This window comes from Chenopodium quinoa, unplaced genomic scaffold (genome assembly GCF_001683475.1).
Source record: "Chenopodium quinoa cultivar QQ74 unplaced genomic scaffold, ASM168347v1, whole genome shotgun sequence".
Classification (NCBI taxonomy): Eukaryota; Viridiplantae; Streptophyta; class Magnoliopsida; order Caryophyllales; family Amaranthaceae; genus Chenopodium; species Chenopodium quinoa.
Window position 1 is genome coordinate 2,939,309 of NW_018742263.1, and position 2,025 is coordinate 2,941,333.

Below are 2,025 nucleotides of genomic sequence, written 5' to 3' on the forward strand. Positions count from 1 at the left end.
ACAGAAACATTACGGAACACTAATAACCGGCTAATCTCGCTAACAAAGCAGATTACCAACATTAAACACTCTCACCTAGAGAGGTCTTGTTACTTTAATTTCCGTATTAATTACTCCTTAATCAGGTACTAACTTGACCGTTGGAGGCGGAGCTCTCAGGATTCTCTGTTATTTTGCAGGTACAGGCGTCTGGTTCCAGTCTCGGAATTGTAACTCTCCCGCAGGACATCAGAAAACCCCGAAACACTTCTTATCTTCACTAACTTTCATGCAATCAAAACTCACAAGCACATTATCAAAAATATCATGAACATTTTTAGATGAAGAATCAATCACATACACATTATCAAATGAACGAAGGGAATCATCACTCTTGAATCCTTTCAGAAGGGATAAAGACTCTTGCATCGGTTTTAGCTCAAAGCTCTCTTTCTTGTTACCAACACTCAAAGTAATACGGCCTCCCTTAACATCAATCAAAGATCCCGAAGTAGCTAAGAATGGTCTCCCTAAGATAATAGGAATGTGGTCATCTTCTTTCTATTTCAAGCACAATGAAATCTTCGGGAATTGTAAAACCACCTATCTTAAGGGGAACATCCTCAACTCTTCCCTTTGGAAACTTGATGGATCTATCGGCCAATTGCAAAGTCATGTTGGTAGGAAGAAGTTCTTATAGCTTTAGCTTCTTGAAGACCGAGAAGGGAATTATTCTCACACTAGCACCCAAATCACACAAAGCATTCTCAAACAACTTACTCTTGATTTTGCACGGAATGGAGAAATTACCCGGATCTTTCATCTTCTTTGGGAGGTCATTGTGAATCAAAGCACTATAACACTCACCAAGCTCTACCGAATCTATCTCATTACAATATCTCTTTCCACTCAAGATATCCTTAAGGAATTTGGAATATCTAGGCATTTGGGTCATGGCTTCGGTAAGAGGGATAAAAAGATGGACCTCCTTCAACATATCAAGAAATCTCCCAAATTTTTCATCTAATTTGTTCCTCATAAACTTTTGGGGATATGAAAGGTCGGGTTTTCTCACTTCCTCTTGCTTTCTCTCAACACTCTTCTTTTTTTCATGGCTCTCCTCTTTACTCACATCTTTTGACACATCTTCCTCTTTTTTCTCTCTTGAAACACTCTTCTCCTTATCCTCACAATCCTTAGAAACTTTCTCTTCAAGAACTCTTCCTCTCCTTGTGGTGATGGAATAAACAGGTTTCTTAGGATCAATTCCTTGAGAAGGCAATGAAGAAGGACTAGCACAATCTTTTAAAGTGTTTGATAGTTGTGTGATTTGTGTCTCAAGCATTTTGTTATGTGTCATGATCTCATTAAATTTCTTATCGCTCACCGCCATATATGTATTCAAGATTTTTGTTTGATTTTCTATTATCTCCTCCAAATTGGACTTGGGCGATTAAGAATAGGAATTTTCACCAAAATCTTAAGGTTTTGGACCAAATCCGGGTGGGGGTCCCCTTTGGTTGTTTTGAAAATTCCCCCTATTTTGATTGTTCCAATTGCCTCGATTTTGATTATTGCCAAAATTTTGGTTTTGGCCACCAAAGCCTTGAGATTGGCTTTGATTTCCATACCCTTGGCCTTGGTTTTGATTACCATAACCTTGGTTATTATAGTTGCCTCAAAAACCTTGGTTTCCTTGGTTCCTATAATTACCATTATTATAGTTATCAAATCCACCTTGTTGGTGAGAATTTCTATTTCCAAAGTTTCTTGGTCCATCAAACCTTTGATCATTGTTATTTTTTGAGACAAAATTCACATGTTCACATTCACTACTCTCACCATCATCAAGATTTTCAAACCCATTTGAACAAGTAGAAGGATTATGGTCATCAAACCCACATTTATCACAAAATAAGCATCCATTGGGCATATTGTTAGAAGTAGAAGGAGGAGTGAGTTAGAAGATGTACTTCAAGCTTGGCCTTGATTGTTGTCATCTCCTTTCCCAAACTAACAATTTTTTAGGATAGATTGTTAATGGCA

The 2,025-nt window shown here is 37.7% G+C and overlaps 1 protein-coding gene across 1 annotated transcript; it reads right to left on the reverse strand.

The window, feature by feature from the left end:
• Positions 1 to 228: 228 nt before the first annotated feature.
• LOC110683456 lies at positions 229 to 1,372 on the reverse strand. Its single transcript, XM_021859838.1, has 2 exons — positions 790 to 1,372; positions 229 to 509 (listed from the first exon to the last, which is right to left on the reverse strand). The coding sequence occupies exons 1-2, from the start codon at positions 1,370 to 1,372 to the stop codon at positions 229 to 231; spliced, it is 864 nt and encodes a 287-aa protein (XP_021715530.1).
• Positions 1,373 to 2,025: the final 653 nt, after the last annotated feature.

What these genes read in the sequence shown, in the direction of transcription:
- LOC110683456 (XM_021859838.1), bottom strand. Translation starts at nt 1,372, where the DNA reads ATGGCGGTGAGCGATAAGAAATTTAATGAGATCATGACACATAACAAA. An exon ending in AAAGAAGATGAAAGATCCGG is followed by an intron (nt 510 to 789) that starts GTAATTTCTCCA and finishes CTATTATCTTAG; the next exon opens with GGAGACCATTCTTAGCTACT.